The sequence below is a fragment of the Diorhabda sublineata genome, chromosome 7 (assembly GCF_026230105.1).
Source record: "Diorhabda sublineata isolate icDioSubl1.1 chromosome 7, icDioSubl1.1, whole genome shotgun sequence".
Classification (NCBI taxonomy): domain Eukaryota; kingdom Metazoa; phylum Arthropoda; class Insecta; order Coleoptera; family Chrysomelidae; genus Diorhabda; species Diorhabda sublineata.
In genome coordinates, this window is record NC_079480.1 from 2,935,020 (window position 1) to 2,956,193 (window position 21,174).

A 21,174-nucleotide genomic window follows, 5' to 3' on the forward strand; every position below is an offset into this window, starting at 1 on the left:
TTTTGTACTTTTCATAAAAATATATGTCTTGATGTCACAAAGAAACCCGATGCGTCAATATATTATTGTTTGGTGGCCGTAGTACATTCAAAATTTGCTCCAAGTTTTCGTGTGACAAAAAAAGTTTAAATTTCTGTTGACCAATGTAATCTGACTAATTTTGTTGGCGGTTTATTATAAACATTAATCATAATAAAGTTATTTTCGAGATCTAATTTCTTTCGAAGCTTCTATCTGGATTTGTCGCGAATACCTGTTAATTTTAAACGCATTAATTCTAATTTTATCTTTAAAAAAGTACGCCAATGAATTCCGCAACCTTGTACCTAAATAATTTTGTTTATTTTAAACATACAATACAAATTCGTCCGCACTCGCCCAGGGCCGGATTAAGATTTATTAGGCCCGGGTCTAAAATAATGACGGAGTCCCTTTAAGGAATTCGGATTAGCATCCTTAATTTCAAGCGCACGCTTTCCCGTTAATTACAAGTTTAAAAAACAAATACAATTTTCGTTTTTGATATCAATGATAGGGCCTTCTTGGACTCGAGGCCCGGGGCTATAGCCCCCCAAGCCCCTAGCTTAATCCGGCACTGCACACAACGAACAGGATTTTATTATGTATTAACCTCGCAGAGTGATAATTACAAAGATTTCATCATCGTCGTGAGTTGAGTCACGCAAAAGAATTTTGTGTTTGTACCAAGTTCGATGATGTTTTTTTTTTTCAATTGTTTGTTATTAAGGTCGTTTTCAAGGGCGATGTGAGATAGATTAATAAAATGCAAAACTTATTACGGTCATTTCAAATATTAATTAGAATAATCTAATTTTCTCGTGAATTTACCTGTGCTAATACAAGTGTCCGGTCCTTTTTTGGTCTTTTATAATAGGCGGGGAGCCGGTAACACTGAAAGTCCCGTCAAAGCGGAATCAAAAAATTTTTATTCAAATAAATAAAACATAAGTATAGGAATAAATTACGCTCGGTATACGCGGATTCCTATTGCCGATAAAATGTGAAAAAATTTAAAAAAAAAATGTTTTACCGTCATCGCGGATATTAATTTTTTTTTTATGTATTCGACTGTAAGTTTTATTGACTTTTAGAAAAAAATCACGCAAACCACTTTTTCTTGCCGGAAGGGTCTGACATATCTATTTGAAGTGTATGTTGAGGGCTCAAATTTCAACATCATTTCGGAAACTCTTTTTTTATTTCATTCATTTTTATGTAATTTTTGAAAATATCTTGGTATGTGCGCTCAAAACCTGTCGGGAAAATCCCGCATACCATCTTGAAGTGCATAAACTTTATTAGCATCTACTCCATCTACTCCGACAGGTTTTGAGTGCACATACCAAGATATTTTCAAAAATTACATAAATACGAATAAAATAAATAAAAATAGTTTCCGGCATGGTGGAGAAATTTTAGTCCTAAAGTTACCGGCTTCCGGACTATAACCATAAGCTATAGAGAACAACAGAAAAAGGTTTGGATTGGTCGAAAGCCTTGTGCATTAAATATTACATAACCGTATTATAAGTTGGTTAAAAATTTTGTTTTCTTTTTCTTCTTCTTTTTTCCATAATAGGCCTGTTTTTCTTCGATACCTTTCCTCATCTTGGCTCTAAATTGTCACTCCACGTCTTTCGTGGTCGACCTCTACTCCGTCAAGCCTAGAACGTCAATTTATCGAGACTCCTTTCTTTGGAAGATTACAAGCCTATAGAATCAGCTATCAAAGCAGGCACCACTGGAATCAGTCGAGTGTACTCTCTTGTGATTGCTTTGTACATAAAAAATACCCAATATAGTTCCAAGAAACAGAAAAAAAATGTAAATAGAACGCATCACTAACCAGTTGAAGAGAAAAACTCGTGTTGTCGTGATTAGTTTGAAAATAAGTTGCCAGCGAATCAACGGGTCGAGTTTCTTTAAACCGGTTACCAACGCGTTATCGACTGGTTGGCAACCAGTTGCCCCTTGTGTAGTTCCCCATTCCAGGTTGTTACTCATTACAAACTGGTTAGAGATTTTCTACCAAAATCTCACTAAAGTTTAAGGGGCAAATTAAGTTTATAAATTTAAAATGGATTTTTAATAAAATTCAGTTGAACGCATCAAAAGGCTTGCCGAGGTGGTTCAAGAATGTGTACTGAAACCAAATCAACGATTATTCCTAAGAATTGAAATCCGAAACGAAAGAAATACGATTCAAAATTTGAAGAAGTCATCTACCGAAGCGATTAGCTTGAATACCAAGGGAAAAAATTACTAATTGCTCCAATAGATGGACCGCGGTTAGTCGATTGGCCAAAAGTGGTGTACAACGGGCCACAACAATGCCAACTTAATATATAATAAGCAAAAATTTGTTGCCCGAACAACCATCGAACATTGTTAAATGCTCAAACGTTGCTTATAAACATATTTTCGAACAATTATCAATGTCGTTGGGTTGTTACTACTGAAAACAACATCCGACACTAGACTAAAGTTTTTGTCGTGATTCGAGTTAATAGGATTACCCTGACTGAGTTGTAAGCAGGTTAATTAGGTAAAAATATAAATGTACACCCGATATATTATCTATATTTATACAAATATTATTTCATACGAAAATACTGGAGGAAAAGCTTGAAAAAATATTTTATCCGTCTACTTAAAGTGATACGCCAATGGATTACCAATGCTTCATAATTTTATTACTCTTTGATTCATAAAAATAGACTATGTATACGAGGTCTGGCTATTAAATAACGAGATTGCGCGCCTAGAAAAAAAAAAACTCCGACTGAGTGCTATAAATTGTTGCAAAAGGCCTATGAAGACAATTCTCTATCTCTTGCGAGTGTTTTTGAGTAGTGTTAGCGCTTTAGTGATGGCCGAAAGAACAAATCAAAATTCAAAGCAATGTTGATCGTTTTTATCGACAGTATCGTGATGACTGGATGGGTTTCAGAGAGTCAGACTGTCACCCACACTTACTATTTGTCATTTTTGGCAACACTGCGACACCGAGTTCGTAAAAAACGGCCCGATTTTGCACAAGGACAACGCACCTGTCCATAACGCGCTACCTGTCAAGCAATGCTCGAACACTCGTTGTACTCACCAGATTTGGCACGGTGCGACTTTTTTTTGTTTCCGAAAATAAAATCTGTCTTGAAAGGGACCCGATTTGAGTCGACGGAAAGGTCCTCACCAAAGAAGACTCGTTATTTAATAGACAGACCTCGTATGCAAGTCTTAAAAAATTAATTTGTCAGTGAATCTAACGTTTCTGAAGATGGTGACTGTGGTATCGAAACGTCTATCAGATATAATAAAAGTATGAGAGTTAACAACGGTTCTAGTATTTTTTTATTATTTAAATCGTAGCCACTTGATGTCTTACAGTTTTTTGTAATCACGAATCTGCCATTAACTGTTTTTATCACTGAATATCACAGTTTACACAATAACTGAAGTACTATTATAACGAAAAGAGGATGTAGCCACTTTATATAAACTATATACCCAGAACGATGGCACGAATTTCTCTCTGGGGACGAACACATGCTGTTACATAATAATACATCGGTAGATATAAAATTTATTTCAAAATTAAACCAAACAATTTGATAGATGACTCGATATTTTCCCTTCTAAATGAGTGTTTACGTCTGATGAAAATCTTTCCCTTGCTGATGAAACTTTAAGGTTAGGAAGCCGCAAAGAGTCGCGGGGGGATAAATCCAGTAAATACAATGGATGGTCAACTAATTTGCAAGTGCAATTCATTAATTTTAGCCAGGGCTACCACCTAAGTGTGAGAAGTGTAATGTTTTTTAGAAGAGACGCGGACGCGAGGCAGAAATGCAACGTTTTCGTCGCGTGTTTAACATTAAATAAATACCCAGTACAAAATGGCGTTCACGCTGCTATTCGCAATGAATTCGTTGTGCGTGCGTGGCGTGATCGTTGCGCGCTCGTTCTGCTTTGAAGACGCTTGCAATCCGCTAGTATAATAAGGCACCGAAACACGATGAATCAATATACTCACAGGAAAATAGTATGATACGATTATCTCGACTGGAAAAAACAATATGCATGAAAATATCACAAGCGGTAGACTTATTACGGGAGAAAGAAGGAGACATTCGATATACACCTCTACTCTGTCGGGTTTTTTCGGAACGAGCGCCGCTTTTTTTTTCACAGCTTCAACAGACTCAAATCTTGTTCATTCTAATGCAGATTTGATCTTAGGAAAGAGGTAGAGTCGCATGGTGCAAGATCCGACGAATAAGGTGGGTTGCACTTGGCTAGAAACACCTTGATGGACATTACCTGTCAAGTCGAACAAGATTACAGTTTTTTTTCTTCATATTTTCATCCGTTTTTGGTGTGGAATGGCGACTCAAACGGCAATCTTGGAAATGCTCAAAACATTCAAAAACACGTAAACACGACATACATTCATTGCCATACACCTGTTTCTGTAAATTATGAGCTTCAGTTGCAGTTTCATGTGAAATTACACAACGATCCGTTGCTCGGCAAAATAACAAACAGCCCATATATAAACGAAGGCAACGGCTATACTGGTTTGTCTACAGAAACGATAGACAATTCGTTTCTTAATAGACACACCTCGTGAATATAGTATCGAATTATTTTCTTACATTTTAGGGATTTATAAAACAAAAAAGAAGTGAAGGAGACTTGAGACCAATATTTAGATTTCAAAATGGACAAACTAAGTTGATAATTTCTGTGTTGAGTCTTCGCGGTTGTGGTAAACAGGAGATTTTGATCGAAGTATGATGATTTTTACTTTGGTTAGGTAGTTGATGATAAGGGTTGGGGTTACTACGCGTCAGGTATAATTGAGCCTTTACAAATCAAATTACTGTAGTTCTAAACTATTTTAGCGGTGCCGTTGGGAGAATTTCCTTTCAATTGAATTCTAAATATAGTCGGGTATTCGGGTAAACAATTATATAAAGATGTCAGACAATCAGGACTGGCGGTAGGTATTATAAACGCCATTCATTAAAATGAGACGGACAATCTAAATCTATAGGGTATGGAAATTAATTTCCTTCGGGAAACTGTCGAAATGGAGTATTGGATAGAATACAAAGACGGATAATAATAAATGGAGAGGTAGTTTCCGAAACTGTCTATATTAGTTGAAGAATATCTTGTAGGGATAAATTGAATTTTATTGTGTTTGGTACTGAGTTTTTTTACAACAATATCACTCAATAGTTGTTTAATTTTCTATACAGTTTATGGAGGACCTTGTCTTTTTTATCACACAGCTTTTCTTCGACCTATTCCAGGCCTTGTTTTCCAAATTTTTAACTTTCTTTAACTAACTAACTATTAGGTCTTGTTCATTGGCAATGTTGTGGAAACGTGCATCAATTTTTATAACATCAGATGTAAACCCAATTCGTTTATCCATCTTGAAATGTCTTTCTCGTTCAATTCGATGTCTGTGGGTGGGTCTGTGGTCTTATTAAATAAGAACAGACAAGGGGATGAAGGAAATACCAATGCGATACGTGCCCTGGATACTCTGTGGAAACCATAAAAAAAGATGAATATCAAACGTATATCGCAAGAAAAAATTTTGCTCGGGCTGAGAAAGAAACTCAAAAAGAACTCGCTAAGACCAATTCATCTAAATTAATATTTACCATGGATGTACAAGCTGTATTAACGGCACCGAGATTGCGAGTTTCTGCTTCGTATTATAAAATTAAGTTGACTGTACACAATTTTACGTTTTATAACTTGGTTAATGGTGTAGCAGACTGTTACATATGGCATGAAGGTGCTGGTGGAGTGACTGCCAATGCGTTTACCTCAATCATTCTGGATTATATTAATAAAAATCTGACTCAAGATACTAAAACTATAATAATTTTCAGTGACGGATATGGGTACCAAAACCGTAACGTAACTTTATCTAATGCCCTTATAAACTTTGTTGAGAGTAAGAAAATTAGAGGTTTACGTGGCTAGTTGCTACGTTCAGATTTGCAAAACGGCAAAACTAAAAAATCCATACAGGGTTTCATTATATTTGTTATGATTTTTTCCAAAAATATTCAGTTTTACAAACTAGTTATTCTTCAATTCTTCCTGGTAATACAACCAAAAAAACGAAAAGAAAACTCGATTGTTTCTAATCTATATTCCGGGCAACTAAAAATAAAACCGGACAAGTACAATAATTTACAAGAATTGAAAAAAAAATTATACCTGAAGATTTGAGGACATTTTATGAAAATCTTTCACGTGGCCAAAAACTCCAAAAATTTATATTCTGTCTTTTGCATGTATCACTTCCAGACTGTAATCAATTTCAATCCAGGTACGCTGTAACACGTCACCTGTGATTGAATTAAAAGCTTGAGTAATGCGGCGTTTCAAGTCATCAATATTATTAACCGGTGTACGGTAAACAATGTCCTTTAAATAACCCCACAAGAAAAAGTCGAGGAGTGTTATGTCAGGAAATCTTGGTGGCCGTGGAATTGGGCCATCCCGTCCAATCTATCGACTGTGGAAAAGTTTCGTTTAGGTGTTCCCGAACTGCTTTCAAGCTGTGTAGTGGTGCACCATCCTATTGGAAGTAAAAAATCGGTTGTAATTCTTCCAACTGACAAAGAGCAAAGTTTTGAAGCATATCGAGGTACACGCAGCCAGTAACTGTGGTTTATATGAAGAAGACACCACACCACACATTAACCTTTGGGCTGTCTCGTTGAAGCTCGACTACTGCATGTGGGGTTTCAGAACCCCAAATTCGTACGTTGTTGCGGTTTATTGTACCAGATGGCCTCATTACTGAAACACATCTTTTTTAAGAAATCTTCATCGTGATCAATACGTTGTAACATGTCTAAGGCAAATTCCACACGTTTTGGTCGATCTGTTGTGGTAACAGTGTATGCAGCAACTGTACCTTATATGCATACAGACGCAACTGTTTATGAAGAACCCTCTGGATTGTGGTTGTAGGCATTTGGAGTTGCCTTGAGGCCTGACGAATTGCGCTGGAATGTTTGCCGTATTCGCTCCACATTTTCTGGACTTGTGCTGGGTTGTCCGGCTCCACTTTTATGCAATACTAATCCGGTGCTCATGAAGCTTGTGTGCCATGCACGGATAGAGGGTCTGGATGGTGGGTCTCTTTGGAATTTTGTGCCGTTGAACCTGTGTATCTGATTTGAGCTTCCTGTTGTGGTATTGTCCACATCTTCACTTATAACTTGTACAAAAAGTGACAAAGTTTCGAAAAACTGAAATTCTTAACGCCACATTGCAGTTTTCAATGTTTTTCAAGTAACTGAATTTAAAGATTTAATCAATTTTTCTTCCTCCTATAAAATTTCAACAAATCGACTTCCAACTTTCGCAATTTAACCATCGATTTGTCTTTGTATGTTGTAAGTCTTGATCTTTTCTAGATTTTTCTTGGTTGGTATCGTTGTTTTCCTAATGTTGTTTCGTTACGTAGTTGTTTTAGTACATTTTGTTGTGTGTTCAATATTAATACCACCAACTTTTGTGGATCCGTCATTAGATAAAGTAACCATTTATTTATTTTTTATTTTTTTGGTCTAGATTATAATTGTGTATACATATCCTTACATATTATATGGTAGTTATTATCGAAATCAGGATTTATCTTTCAAATATAATTATCACGTTACAGATAAAAAATATCTTATATAATTATGCAGGATACAGCATTTTTAGATAAAGGTATTTTATTTTACTAGCGTTTAATTAGAAATTATCCATTAAAATGAAAATTTAAATTACCTAACCTAACCAAATGAATTTAGTAAAAAAAATTTTTTCTTTATATGGAAGATATCAAGCTATAAGCATCAAATTAATCACCTTTTCGATATAATACATCGGTTCTCCACCGATATACATTTGGAGTTTGGAATGTCTAAGTGCAAGATCCTAAACATCGCGAAAGGCAGGGTCATAACCGAAAATATCCAACTACCCAACGTAGATATCATATAGGCAATGGAAAGCGGAGAAAGCTACAAATAACTGGGATTTCAGCAGACGAGGTTATTGAATCACGAAGAAGGCAAAAGCTAGAATCAGGATCAATTCACTAAATGAGTAAAATCATTCATAAAGTCAAGGCAATAAACATGTTTTAACGTACTCTTTTGGAATCCTGAAGTGAACGAAAACAGACCTGGAGTTATTAGTGGTTTGTACGAACAATGATGACGATCCATCATCCAAAGTCATCCACAATAAAAATAACAATACCCCGCTAATGAAACTACGTGAATTCTTCCAGAGAAAATCAGAAATCCAAGGCGGATAAGGATTACAAGACATCGAGAAGCTGGAACAATTGCACTAGATGCTAGACATCATCATGAACTCAACCAGCCACCATGTTGACTAAGAAGCTTCAAACAGATGGCTTACTAGCGGAAATTTATTTCCATAGACCGAAGGCTTCATGAAGGCTATCAAGGATCGAGTTTTAAACATTAATAACCACATGAAAAATGTTATTAAGAACACGGATACTCAATCCGACAAGCGCAGAAAGTGTTTACAAACATCAGACCGTTCGATATATAACGTCTGCTTGTAGTACTGACTATCTACACCGGCATAATCAAATATACGACATTATCCACCAGAAACTGGCCAAAAATTTCATTTCGGTCCTCTCAATACTTACGAGGGAGTACCCAAAAATAACCGGAATTATTTTTTAAATACTATATATTTACAAAACAACCTTATCCTCTTCAAAATACTCTCCATTAGAAGTGATACATTTGTCCCAGCGGTGCTTCCACTGTTCGAAACATTGTTTGAACTCATCTTTAGAAATGGCTGTAGGCTACTGTCTCGTTTTTTTCATGATGTCTTCAAGGTTTTCAAATCGCCGTCGTTTCGTACCCCTTTTCATGCGTGGAAACAAGAAAAAGTCGCACGGAGCCAGGTCAGGCGATTAAGGTGTGTGGGGCGGTTATTTTTAACCAAAAACTGGCTAAAAGTGATGGCTGAGTGTGCAGGTGCGTTGTCATGGTGGAAGAACCAGTCACCTGTTTGCTGAACCGAGCTCCGAGATATTCCACTGATTCCAGACAGTTGATCAATTGTCTGAGCGCACAAGCTCTCGAATTCTATCAACATTTTCATCGATTCGGCTAGTTGATGGACGTCCAAAACGAGGTTTGTCACCAATCGGCATGTCGCCATTTTTAAATCGAGAAAACCACTCATACATTTGAGTTTTCCCCATCTTTGTAAGCAGTTTTCAACATTAAAGCAGTTTCAGCAGCGTTTTTACCGAGTAGACGTTGTTTGCTTGAATTTGCCATCATAAAAAAACGAAGCAGCAGTGAAACAGCACTAGCAAAAACGGTCACTAGTGACAAACAGAACGTGACAAGTCAACGGCCCGCGCGGCACTGTACTGGCGACGAGTGGCAGAAATTAGTACTACAAAAGTTCCAAAATGGCAATGATATTTCGGTTACTTTTGGGTACCCCCTTGTATACACAAGATCATAAGTACCGGCGGCAAAAGGTGCTCGAAAATGAAAATTTTAGACTACGATAGGTTTATTATCACCGATAGATATAGACATGACATCGTGGTGGTTGATAGAAGAGTTAATTCAGTCCTTCTCGTCGAAGTAGTCATACCGAACACTAATACCAGGAAAAACTGACCAAATACGCGGATGTGGTATTTGAAATTAAACAGATATGGCATAGCGAAAATGTGGAAATCGTCCTCAGTTATTATGTCGGCAACTGGTGTCGTAAATAAGTATTTTATTTAAATCCTGATAAGGGTTTTTTACATCTAGATCAGGAATGGGGAAACTACGACCCGCGGGCCGTCTCCGGCCCGCAAAGTGCACTAAAGTTCCACATGCCACATGTTCCCACAAAGACCAGCGCTCCTGAACCTTTTACTTCGCGGCAAACTTGAATTCAATTAATTGCAATTGCAAAAGTTGTTAAAAGTATCCTTCAAGTGGATCGGACAAAAAAGTGCTCTATGAGTGTACGTTTCGGAGCTCCGATACTTTATCCTTAGAAGAGGCTCAAAGTCCTGCTTATTTTATAGAGACCGACTTTACTTCTGTTTGCTCTTAGCACCCAAATACCGCTAGCATACGGCAACTGATTGCTGCCTTGGTTTTCAATGTATGAAAATGTTGAATACTTTGCGTAATATTTGGCACATAACTTTTTACTGAGGTTACTAATACAAATATTTCTTCCTGAAGTACTATTAAAATTGTTGAGGTAAGGAATCTTGTACTTGATTATGCTATTTGAATAAATCATTTTGTTAACCAATCCATAATTACAATCGTGGCAGTAAACATCGATTTTTTTTTTAAATGTATTTGTTGTGTATGTATGTCTAAAAATATTATTCAAAAATTTTAGTTGGGTATTGATAACGTGCATTGAGAAATTTGGTTTGTATTTCAGATGGAGGTTCTGATGAGGAAAGAACGGCTTCAGGTGAATATGATATTTTTTTTTTTTTGATATTTCGAATCATCTAATTTGCATGAATGTCATTTTTCGGTTTGATTGAATATTTTGAATTCACGACGATTCTGTGTACATAACATTTATTTTTTTAAATCTGTCCTAAGGCATGTTTTATACGCATGTTAGAAATTTGTATTACCATAATTTTTTTAATTACTTGCACTACCCAATAACCGGAATAGCTTTTGTCCAGTTCAGTGCCATCGGTAATATCAACGTTGCTGGTTTTTTTTTTCAATGAACGAAATTCAGCTGCGGTGTTTTGTTTTCTAATCGGTTAAAATGTTGATGGTACAGCTCGCAAATGTGACGGTATGGGTTGTGTTAAAAAATGGAGTGATGTGTATTTATGGCAAATCTCGTTGTGGATGCCAATCAACTGTCAAACAATGTACGCGCATGTTGAATTCCAGATCTTGATCTCCTAGACCGTCGGGTGACAATTGACAGTGAGTTGTTTTTGAGCTTCCTTCGGAGAATCGAAGAGATGTTGCTAAGTTTGCTTTCTCGGGTTCTGATTGACGATCACAAAAAAGTTCGTGCTTCTAACTTGAAACTGATTCAAATGTCCTGTCAGTCAAAGGTCGTTACTTGTGAAGGGTCATGTTGATATGGTTATAACCCAAAATCGCCAGACAATGAATAGTTTGGAGCTCCTTTCAGGAATAGGACGAGATGGGTTCGAACAAGTTAGAATCAAGGGACATTCAGAAGTTGCTCGAATCGCAATATGAAGATTCGACTGAAACCGACTTGAGGAAATGTTAAATTCGCAATCCATTGAAGCACTGGAAACGTGACATTTCATTTGGAAAATATCAGCAAAGGTTTAACAATGGCACGTGATTCCTTTATGGAAATTGATCCGCCTATAGAACGAAATCTGCTAATTGCTGATGCCACTGCACTGACTATCAGTCAGCTTTTAAAAACTGCTAAGCAAGAAAATATCCAGTTAATCAATAGGGTCATAAACTTCAATCGATTTTTTCCGCGAGTAAAGATCTCTTACTGGACTAGTTTATAAACTAAAGCCGATGCTGCAATTCACAACTTTTATCACCGAATTCAGAATGTTAGCACAAAATTTCTATCGCAGTTCATGTTAACAAATTATGTTGGAATATTATACGAGTAGGTGTGTAAATTAAACCAATCGCTGAACCGTTTCGAAGGTCGTCATTAAAATGAAATCAGTCATGTGATATCTATGTTACATCATATATTTATTAACCCGGAAACATTATCCACTAGATGATAATGTTATATTCTTGATTATTATATTTGGTGTGAATCTAATTTTCTAGACTCGATAATAGCTTTCTATTGGAACCTCTGTTTTCGAATGTAATTTGAAGTGTTGAAAATTGGATTGAACTTTCAAGTGGGATCCAGAATGTTTCCAAGAACTTTTTTAATAGGTCTCGAAGGTCTCGAAAAGTTATTGTCTTGAATTTCCTAGAAATATAAAAAAAATGTTAAGAAATTACTCGAATTTCTCATTAAGATTGAGAACTTTTAAATGGCTCGAATATTTCAAAAAAAAAAAAATACTGAATTGGCTCTAATTTCCCAGAAAGACGTTGAATTTTCGAGAAAGTTAATCAAATTTGACGGGAAAATTAGAGGATTTCCATAAGATCCTTCGAATATTTCATAAAGATTCATCCATAAAAATCGAATTATTGGGACAAAACGTTCCAATATTATAAAAATGTTTCATTAAAATCTAATTATTTATAGATATCGTTCCAATATTTCAGAAAGGTCTAGAATTTGCGCAAATTTTCCAGAAAACGTAGAATTTTCACGAAATTTTCACAATTTCCCATGAAATTTTAGAGCTGAAGTTTGTCGATTATCTCAAAAAATCAAAAATTTTGAGCATTCAGAATTTTCTTTCAAATGTTCCGGAAAAACACGGAATTTTCGAGAAATTATTTGAATTCTCCATAAAAGCTCTGAACTTTGAAGATAAGGTTTTGAATATTGCAGGAAAATCCATAATTTTCTGGGAATATATCAAAAAGATGCACAATTTTCAATAAAGATCCAAACAGAAATCGTTCTTATATTTCAGGAAGGTTCAAATTTTACGCAAAGTTTCCAGAAAAGCCCGAAATTTTCCATAAAAAAAATAGAACTTCAGAAAAATCGCTCGAATTTTCAAGACGTCTATCAAAACTAATCGAATTCTTACAAATCTACCTGAACTCTATAGAATTGCTCAAACACTTATTCAAATTTAGAGGAACCACTCATATTTCCCAAAAATATCCATTTGTTAAAAATACCCAAAAAGATTCAGATATTTTGAGATGTAAGCCATAATTTTCTGGGACAATTTTCAATAAAGATCCATACAGAAATCGTTCTTATATTTCAGGAAGGTTTAAATTTTACGCAAAGTTTCCAGAAAAGCCCGAAATTTTCGATAAACAGTTCGAAATTTTCCATAAAAAAAATAGAACTTCAGAAAAATCGCTCGAATTTTCAAGACGTCTATCAAAACTAATCGAATTCTTACAAATCTACCTGAACTCTATAGAATTGCTCAAACACTTATTCAAATTTAGAGGAACCACTCATATTTCCCAAAAATATCCATTTGTTAAAAATACCCAAAAAGATTCAGATATTTTGAGATGTAAGCCATAATTTTCTGGGACAATTTTCAATAAAGATCCATACAGAAATCGTTCTTATATTTCAGGAAGGTTTAAATTTTACACAAAGTTTCCAGAAAAGCCCGAAATTTTCGATAAACAGTTCGAAATTTTCAATAAAAAAAATAGAACTTCAGAAAAATCGCTCGAATTTTCAAGACGTCTATCAAAACTAATCGAATTCTTACACATCTGCCTGAACTCTATAGAATTGCTCAAACACTTATTCAAATTTAGAGGAACCACTCATATTTCCCAAAAATATCCATTTGTTAAAAATACCCAAAAAGATTCAGATATTTTGAGATGTAAGCCATAATTTTCTGGGACAATTTTCAATAAAGATCCATACAGAAATCGTTCTTATATTTCAGGAAGGTTTAAATTTTACACAAAGTTTCCAGAAAAGCCCGAAATTTTCGATAAACAGTTCGAAATTTTCCATAAAAAAAATAGAACTTCAGAAAAATCGCTCGAATTTTCAAGACGTCTATCAAAACTAATCGAATTCTTACAAATCTGCCTGAACTCTATAGAATTGCTCAAACACTTATTCAAATTTAGAGGAACCACTCATATTTCCCAAAAATATCCATTTGTTAAAAATACCCAAAAAGATTCAGATATTTTGAGATGTAAGCCATAATTTTCTGGGACAATTTTCAATAAAGATCCATACAGAAATCGTTCTTATATTTCAGGAAGGTTTAAATTTTACACAAAGTTTCCAGAAAAGCCCGAAATTTTCGATAAACATAAAAATTTTTGTTCAATTCTCACGAAAAATGCGCAATCTTTTGAAACAATTAGGCAACGCTTTGCAATGAATGCTTCCCAAATAATTATGAAAAAGCATTGCGCAAAACAATGAGCAATGCACAACTTAAATCTTGATCAAAATCATGCGCAGGTGAAGAAATCTGGTTATTTTTTGTTTAACCAAATGTCACTCAAATCAGTCGATTCATTGGTTCACTTTGACCTTTATTTTCAGTCACTTCATTCTCGCCCTTTAGCGTTCACGTTGCTAATTAAATTGACTTTTTACTTGAAATTTATTATAAAAAAGTTGTACATTTGTATAGAAATTTTTGGACCACATTGTAGAAAATTTTATATCAGCTAGGTCCAAAGTTGTTAGATAAATACTTCCCAATATATCTCAAACAAATAATTTTGTTTATACACTCGGTATAATAACTTGATTATGATGATATAATTATTTGCTGGAATCTAGCTTTGATGATTATTTTTCATTTTAATGTATCTCATTGAAGGTCACTCATAACTTAATAATCGTGGTTGTAATTCATGATTTATTAAAAAAAAATCTATTGACTTGTCCTATATAATCACGAGCCTAATAATTTCAATGATAGTTTGATGGCCGTGGCACAAAACAAATTTATCCCCTATAAAAATTTTCGTCATCAAAAAAAAAAAGACCTTGATTAATATGAGTAGAATTTATACGATAATTAAGTAAATTATTAATAGTTTTTTCCTTTATTGAATGGAAGTAGGACAAAACGATAATGGTGTAAAGCAGATTGACCAAATGCGGCCGTTTGGGTTTGATTTCGTTGCAATAAGTCCTCATAATACTCGCCGTCGATAGTTTCTTGCATTTTCAAGATAGACAATGAAAATTATCCCACGCGCATTTCAAAAAACCGACGCCATGAACTTTCCTGCAGGTGGAACGGTCTTTGCCTTCTTTGGAGCCGGCTCTGCATTTTCAGTCCATTGCTTTGATTGGTCTTTTGTATCGGGGTGAAGTGATGGATCCACGCAGCAACCAACATCTAAATTTGGTCCAGCACTGCGATTTTGGTCTTCGCAGGTCCTACGGCCTCGTTTAAACTCTTCCAGCCAATATTTCACTGTTGATAACGAAGGAGCAGCCCCACCCAGACTAGAATCTAGTTCATTTTTTGTATCGGTTGGGCTAATGATGACCAATTTGTTCTATGTTTACAAATTCACTATCGATGGCTGCCAAACAAATACTAAACAACGTAAAGTCTTCAAACTTGAAACATATATGCAGTATACGTGTACTTTTTCAAGCAACTACAGCCAGCTCTAGGTCAGCCCAGGTACTTCTGGGACTAACCTCGTATCTAACCCCTTTGATAAACAATCTACTTTTATTGCATGGTGGATATAATCTGATTAAATTTATGGCGATTTTTGTGCGTGTCAAAAATAAAATTGTTTGCTCAAATTGTATAGACTGAAAAAAATATTTTGTAAATAAATAAACCACTGCGCTCCATCTGTTTTTTACGTCTCATACTTCGATTCGGTGCAAGCTCTTCATAGCGCTAAAGGATTCCATAAAAATTTGGTGTTATTGTCGATATTTCGAAACCGATTCTGGTGATTATAAATGTGAATAGAATATCAACGATACATATTTTGAGGTTAAGTTTTCTAAACATGATTTTATTCGATTTATTCAATTTCTTATTAAAATTGATTTCAAACTCAGACATTGACATCACACTAATGCGTTGTATAGATTTGCTCGTCAATCTGATTCCGAATCGATTCAATATTGTCACTCATTTTTTTAGTTCTGAATTTTTAGTAAATATGTACGCGGGTCATCTTCGATTCAGTCCACTATTAATTCCAAATTTGTTCTAGTAGATTTTCGTTTCTATTCAAAATTCCGGCCTCGAACTGCTTAGCTTTCTAAAGCCGGTACTATACGATGCGTCAACATTCACGTTCCAACGTACGGCTGACAATTGGGACGAAGTTTGGAACTTTACCTAAGTTCACTTACAGAAATGAAAGCGTGGCAAAAAGTGATGGCAATTTTGGTTTTTCTTACACAAAACACGTAGCATTCTCGCGAGAGAGGTCTTTATACCACAAGTGTTGGTTACAACTTCGTACCAATGTCGGGTACTCCTTTGACTTGACCATTGCCTACGTTGGAAGCAATAATTCCATCGAATGACATGCGCACTACCAAACGATTCGATCATACCAGTTGGAAGCCAGATTGAACACCCACCACATAGCTGTGATCTGACTCCTTCCGACTATTTCAATCAAATGAATTGAAATTTTGACTGATTCCGCATCAGTTTTGTTTTTAAAAGAAAATAAACGCATTCTGACGATTAAATTCGTGACAATCTGTATAAAATTGAAAATTTTGATCGTTGTAGAGTCAAAAACATATCGTATATATATACAGGATGTTTCAAAAAAATATTTATTGTACTATTTCTCAAAAATATTGTTTGACGTACATTTCTATGTTTTTTTTTCATTCTATTCAATCCCTTTTGGTCGATTTAATCCTTCTTAACAACACGCTATCTAACATTTAGGTATTTTTCTTCTTATTGTACATTAATATTTTTTTTTTGTTCGTATTAATCGCAACTATAAACTCTGATATATCCGGAGATGGTATGTAACGATCGTTTCATTTCCAAATGAATTTACCCGATTCAAAAGTCATTATTTCTGGCGTCCAGACGAGGTATTCACAAAACAGTTCAAAAGTTTTAGTCAGACGCTCTGAAAAGTGTGCGAAAATGAAGGGCGAAGGTATTGAAAAATTATCACAGCTCATCTGTGGCCTTTCCAAAGAAAAATGCCATTTTTTGAGATAAATGATCGAATGTTTATTTCATTATAAAGAGGAAGGTATATGCCGTTAATAATGGAACACAACATGAGCCAAATGGCCGCCACGACTGCGCTTACAGGACCATATCCTTTTCATGAAATTTTCCGTGACCAAATTGTAAAGCGGCTGCTCTATGTCCTCGATAGCCTCACGAATTCCATCTTTGAGGTCTTGAATCGATGCTGGACTGTTGGCGTAGACCTTATCGTTCTTTGTTGGCCCCAAAGGAAAAAGTCGCAAGGTGTTAAATCACAAGATCTGGGTGGCCAATTGAGATAACATGGTCCGGAAATTTTTCCTGTAAAAGATCGATGGTTTCGTTGCTTGTGTGGCACGTAGCGCCGTCTTGTTGAAAGTAAACGTTGTTCAAATCAATACCATTCAATTCCGGCTATAAAAAATCATTAATCATCTCTCGATAGCGCAATCCATTTACCGTAACTGTTGCTCCAGCCTCATTTTCGAAAAAGTAAGGTCCAATGACACCGCCAGACCATAAACCGCACCAAACAGTCACGCGTTGAGGATGGAGAGGATTTTCAACAATAACTCTTGGGTTTTCCGAGCCCCAGATTCGACAAATTTGTTTATTGACGTAACCCTTAAGGTGGATATGGGCCTCATCAGTTAAGGACCCAATCAGCAAAGACACGACGTTGTTGATGATCGGCCGGCTTGAATTCTTGTGTTAACTGAACTTTAAAGGCCTGAAGACCCAAGTCTTTATGCAAAATTCGGTGTAATGACGTTTGTGGAATGGCTAATTCCAAAGAACGACGAGGAATGGACAAACCTGGGTTTTCTTCAACACTTTGGGCTACAGCAGCAATATTCTCAGTTGTTCTTGAGCGACGTGTACGGGTTTTATTCTTCACATCACTAATTTGTCCCAACAGCTCAAATTTTTCCACCAATTTCTGTATTGCGGTCCGAGAAGGTGCTTCACGTCGACCCAAAAATGTTTTAGTTTTACGAACCGTCTCTGCCAAACTTTCACCATTTTTATAGTGAATTTTAATAATTTAAATGCGTCGTTGAAGCGTGTATCGTTCCATTTTCATTAATGGCGTAGTTTCTACTTGTCAAATGTCAAAAAATGACAGCTTCAAAAGTGACATTTACCGAAATAGCGCGCTGTTCAAAATAACACCTCTTACTGAAAAACCCTTTATGTTAGGCTAAAAACTCAACCGTACGTACATTATTTATCTTCAACGCACTCTAAATTCTTTACATATCAAATCACTTAGATTGTTTTAAGTTTGTAAAGTGTTTCTAGGTCAATTTACGAAAGATCCAATGTTGATACATTGTTGAATATCATGGGCAATTTAAAAGTATAATAATAGAAAACCAGTTAGTGACGTCAAAGAATTATTACGTGTAATTATTTAACGTTGCGTCGTTATTGTAAATTACCTTAAATATTTAGTAATTTCTTTCGTATTTTCGTAATATATTTATAATGATAATTATTTCCGGAAATAATTCTAAACAATCCATGTAATGGATGTTTTTCTTTGCTTTTCGTATTTACTTAAAGACCCTGTTGTATCTAGGGTTGGCATGAATAGATGATTTTTTGTTTAAAATTCGATTTAGATCAAATCAATCAAAATCAATTATTTAGTCAAATATATTTATTTTCACTTTCTTCCACAGAAATCAACATTAAGGACAGATTTAGAAACGATTGTAATGTTGTTCTTATTTCCTAATTTATTTAAACTGTTTTTCAACGGTGGGGTAAATTTATATTGTAATTACTTAATTTATTTAAACACTTACACTAGACTTACCTGATTAATACTTATCACTACTTATATAATCAACTTTTCACTACTTTTCTAATTTATTTAAATCCACCGGTTACTTTTCTACTACTACTATCATGATTTTTTATTATAAACCAACTTCGCAGCTCATAAAAAAAACTCGTATATATGCCCAAAATAAATGTATCAATAATTCTGGAAAATAAACAAACATTGATAAATTGCCGCTATGATAAAAACAAATATCAAAAGGAACCGGCGTATTCGCGAAATTTTAGACTTGTATTATAACCGAACAGGACCGGCTTCGCGATTTATTTCCTGGACGAGTTAGTAACATTATAATAAGTTACAAACTAGGGTCGTTTAAATCTGATAAATGATTTGATGAATAGTTTATATTAACTAGGTCCTTGACTTCTTTCCAATTTATCCCTCCATGATCCAATATAACCTTTTTCAGTTTTCGCTTTCCATATTCTTTTAACAGATCGTTCTAGTTCTGTTGCAAATCCTCCCATAGGTTGTATCTTATATCTTTTTTTTTTTATTTTATATCTTCTCAAATAGTCTTTTGAATATTCTTAGTTCGGTGTCTCCAGATACTTTTTCTAAACCGCATTTTCTACAAATAAATTCCGTCCGTCTATTTGTAGCAGCGATCAGGGCCGGATTAAGCTAGGGGCTTGGAGGGGCTACAGCCCCAGGTCCAAGAGGGCCCCATCATTTAGGAATCGTTCTGTATTTTTTGATGTGATGATACCACAAATCTAACGTATTGATATTATTTTGCGAAATTTTCCGGGTTTTCGAATTCCTTAAGGGGGCCCCGTCATTATTTTAGCCCCGGGCCTTATAAATCTTAATCCGGCCCTGGCAGCGATATCTCTTTACAGGAAGCATGTAGCGAGCTCGGATCTTTTGAATTTAATTCCTGTATAGCTGTAAATGTGCCGAAACCAAAGAAATTTTGGGCATTATTCAGAAAAAATCAATAAAATTAATCAAAATGTGATGCCATTAGTCAAATGACATGGAATTGACGTGACATCATAAGATATCGATCAACATCAAATTATAATAGGCAATTATTAAATAAATGAAATTATTGATATTTTTTTATTTTTGTTAATCAAGTCGAACCTCGATATAGCGAATTCCCTGATAAATCAAAGTTTTTCTGGTCCCCTTGAATCTGCCTATCTTCCCTATGTTATTTTAACCTGCACATATCGAAGGATTGGTTTAGAAGACCTTGATATATCGAATTTTCCAAGATTCCTACCAAAACCCCTACATATCGAAGCCCAGTTGAAAAAATACAAAGCGTTTAACCTGAACACACCGTTCTGAGGAGCATTGTCTTTCTCAGAACGGCCTTTTTTCTCAAGTAACTACATTTGTTACCAGTTTGTTTCAATTCTGAAAAATAGGGAGATGTATGAAAATCAAGCTTGTTCGTCATCAAAGAGGATTAAAGGGCCCGAGTTCCAAGACATCGACGAGTGTGTTGTGAAGAAGTGTCGCGACAAAAGCTTATCGATAAGTGGTCCAACTTTACAAGACAAAGTAACAGAATTCGCTAAAGAACTCGGTATACCAAAGAAAAGGAATGAAATTGTTTTCAAAAAATGACCAGGGAAAGTGCAAGTGTAGACGATAATGTGCGTAAACAGTGGAGTGAATCAACAAAAGGGTACAATCCTGAAGATATATTTAAGGCCGACGAAACTGGACTTCATTATAAGTGCTTACCGGACAAAACCTTAGCATTCAAAGGGGACTTGGGTCATGACGGAAAAAAAGGCAAGTAGAGAGTTACAATACTTGTTTGGAAAAGCAAAAAACCCTCGATGTTTTAAAGAGGTTAAAAGCCTACCAATGGACTACTCATCAAACCAAAGATCTTGGATTACATCTGACATTTTTGGCAAACGGTTAACGGACCTAGACAAGGAGATGCGAAATAAAAAGCACATGTGGATCTTCCCAAACTCAAAAACGTAAAAATTTAGATCCTACCTCTGAACATCACATCCAAACTACAGCCTCTTGATCAAGGTATAATAAAAAACTTAACTTGCTCGATGCCATGGGGATGGCTTCGAAGGCGTAGAAAAATGTGACAGAAAAAATCATTCAGAACTGTTTCAAGAATTGCGGGTTTAAACGGAAATATCAAGATCGTGAAGGAACAATTGAAGAGGATGGTGTTGCTGTTGATGCACCACTTAATGTAGATGAAACTCCTGCACGAAAAATACAAAGAGCTTAAACATTGAAGAGCTCACTTTCAAGGAATTTGTAACTTTTGACGATGATCAGGTTATATGCGGGGAGTTAAGATGACATCGAGGACAATGTGGACAGCCGGGTCGAGGTACCGGATGCAGACCCCACACTTCGCGATGCTCGATGTGCTATTACCATCTGGCGGAAATTCTTGCAAAGGAAAATTGTAATTAGTGATCGGGCAATCCAATCTATTGGA

The 21,174-nt window shown here is 35.5% G+C and overlaps 1 protein-coding gene across 2 annotated transcripts in view; it reads left to right on the forward strand.

Moving 5' to 3' along the window:
* Positions 1–21,174, forward strand: part of LOC130446923 (RNA-binding protein Pasilla) — a 79,467-nt gene that overhangs the window by 13,036 nt on the left and 45,257 nt on the right. For both annotated transcript variants that reach the window (XM_056783449.1, XM_056783450.1), the window contains exon 3: positions 10,522–10,554. In XM_056783449.1, the coding sequence (XP_056639427.1) occupies positions 10,522–10,554 (33 nt within the window). The remainder of the gene's footprint in view (positions 1–10,521; positions 10,555–21,174) is intronic.